The 2,554-nt window shown below is 44.9% G+C and overlaps 1 protein-coding gene across 1 annotated transcript; it reads right to left on the reverse strand.

The window, feature by feature from the left end:
• Window positions 1–1,962: 1,962 nt before the first annotated feature.
• SARC_09360 (hypothetical protein) lies at window positions 1,963–2,316 on the reverse strand (the record flags this gene model as incomplete). The annotated part of the gene is made up of 1 exon (XM_014296625.1): window positions 1,963–2,316. The coding sequence occupies one exon, from the start codon at window positions 2,314–2,316 to the stop codon at window positions 1,963–1,965; it is 354 nt and encodes a 117-aa protein (XP_014152100.1).
• Window positions 2,317–2,554: the final 238 nt, after the last annotated feature.

Genomic DNA, 2,554 nt, shown 5'->3' on the forward strand with positions numbered 1-2,554 from the left:
TTCAGGGTCGTCTTCGTGTGGTGTAAGAAGTGATTCCCACTTGGCATCTGTTGGTATTAGTATGTTAATTATCCCCGCTGTTTATTCAAATTCTCCCGTGGATAGTAGTAGCAGGTTCACTTGTGTGGATGTTGTTCTTTTGTATATGTGTCCATCTTTGACCCATTTCTGAACAGTTTCATCTGTTTGTGGTATGTATTTGTGTGGAACAAAATTCTCTTTAGCATGACGAATGCTCTTGGCTTTGACCTCTTGACTTGGTATTTCTACCACTGAACCTGGTAGATTGCAGTGTACATCTGGTGGTATCTACCCATTTTGTTCTAACAAGTCTGAGAGTGATTCTCTGAATCCTTCTTGTTCATGTTCAGGGTCTTCTTCATGTGGTGTAAGAAGTGATTCCCACTTGACATCTGTCGATATTAGTGGGTTAATTATTCCCGCTAAGTATATGCCCAAGTATGGTAAAATGTCCATCCTGGGAGGTCAAGTACCTCGAAGCAGTTTGACGTTTTTCTGCCTCCATATTTTATATCACATACTTCTGTGGAGCCTGTGCGTTGTACTCTTGCATCTGATTGTGCGAGTTGTATGTATCCAGGTTGTGCTTTTACAGATAGGTATAGTTCAGTTACTACACTTCGGTCCATACAAGAGGGGTGTGCCCTTAAGTGTACTAGTGCATTGTACGTGGTGCCATTGATTTGTATGTCTATGTGCAATCTTTTGTCTCGTAGATTCGGAAGTAAAGAAAATGGGTGTGTAATCAATATCATCCGCATTTATTAACAACATTTCTTCATTAGTGTGTGCATTCACAATATCTACCATGTTTATCATGTTAGCCTCCGACCACCAAGCTTTTCAAAGATCTTCATCCATCTCTTGCACCTTATTGCCATTTGTGATAGCCAACAGATCGACATGGACGGTTTGGTTCTGTTGGGCTGCTCGTGCTTCTGCCTTTAGACGGTTGTTTTCCGCTTTGTTGGGGCACTTGCTGAACGCATGTGGTGAAGGGTTTATATCACAGTGTGGGCAAGGTCGTGGTCCTCGCGTCGCTGGGGTGTCAGTGGCCTGTCATATGGGACGACCTCTGCCTTGCCCTCCTGGTGGACCTCCACCTCTTGGTGGACCTCCACCTCTTGGTAGGCCTCCCCCTCTTGGTGGTCCCCCCCCCTCAGGATGTACCCCCTAGAGGTACGTCCAGTCTGGGGCTCGTGGCTCGTGGCTCATGAGCAATTGCGTTTTTCGCTCGCTTGTTTTCACGTTTGCGATTAGCTTGTAGTATCGTTACTTGTCGGATCATGACTTCGGTGAGTTCATTCTCTGAGATGTCAGATAAGTGTCCACTACTACCGTCTGGTTTTGTCTGAGCTTGATCAGTTTGTCCGATTCCGTGTGCAAACCGTACATGACTAGTACTTGGTAACGCGATGCTTTGAGGAGTTGCCAATTGATAGCCTCTCTCTCCGTGCCCCTGTAACGCTTCTCTAACTCAAACATTCTGCGACGCAACCGTGCTGCCCGTACTCCGACATTCATACGAGTGTCCTTGAAGTCGTTGAGCCACTTCTCGAGTAGATAGTCTACTGGAGTGCAACGTAGGTTGTCAATGATCAATATATTGTAGTCTTCCACATCAGTGAAGTCTTGCCAAGCTTTTTGGTACTACGTATATTGTTCAGTGCAGTGCGTGGTACTTCTGTTGCGTCTGTCTGTCTGAGCAACTCTTGTACTTATGACAGGTACTGTATCAATGGCATGTTTGTGCTAGTCGTTGGCTACAGATACAAACTCAATTGTATCACGACAATCAGCCATGCTGATCTGTTTGCCTATTGGCCACTTAGGGAACTCACTCATCTTGAGTAGTTTGTTCAGTTCTGGTTCTGAAGCTTTGTCCCCTTCGTGAGATCTAGTTAGAGTTAACTCGCTCATAAAGTCACTGATCGCAATGCACTAATCGTGATCACTTTTGTCACAGTTCTTCATAGCTTTATTATATAGCTCTACTAACCACTCATCTATTACTGTAATTAATTGCTTGGGTTGTTCTTCATGGAAAGCTTTGCACAGTTTGTCGAATGCTTTGATGTCAATGGGATCGTCCGCTGTTTGTACATACAACTTGTCTACTAGTATATCTACAATGTAGTAGTTGTGCTCATAGATGGTCTTGTCCAAGACTATGTTATACTCACTCATCGCTGGATCCATTGGAGCTCGCGCTGGTTTGGACTCATCGTCGATGTGCATCGCTCTATCCCCAGTGTGTGGGGTAGAAGTGCGTGACGATGCTTGCGAAACTGGCATTGTGGGTGCTGTTTCTAGACGTGTCCTGGTCGTATGACTTGTGTTGCTTCTAGTCTGTGTTCTGTTTGAGCTCACTTGTGTGCGTAGGCTTCGTCGTGCTGTACGTGTTCGTTGATATGGAGCAGAAGTCATTGACTATGCTGCGTGTGATACGTTTATTGCTGTGTCAGACTGCGTAGTTACCCAATGTTGTCTAACGTCGAGTATAAGTTTCTCTTATGCGCACACGCAAATTTCA

Source organism: Sphaeroforma arctica (assembly GCF_001186125.1).
Source record: "Sphaeroforma arctica JP610 unplaced genomic scaffold supercont1.943, whole genome shotgun sequence".
NCBI classification, from domain to species: domain Eukaryota; class Ichthyosporea; order Ichthyophonida; genus Sphaeroforma; species Sphaeroforma arctica.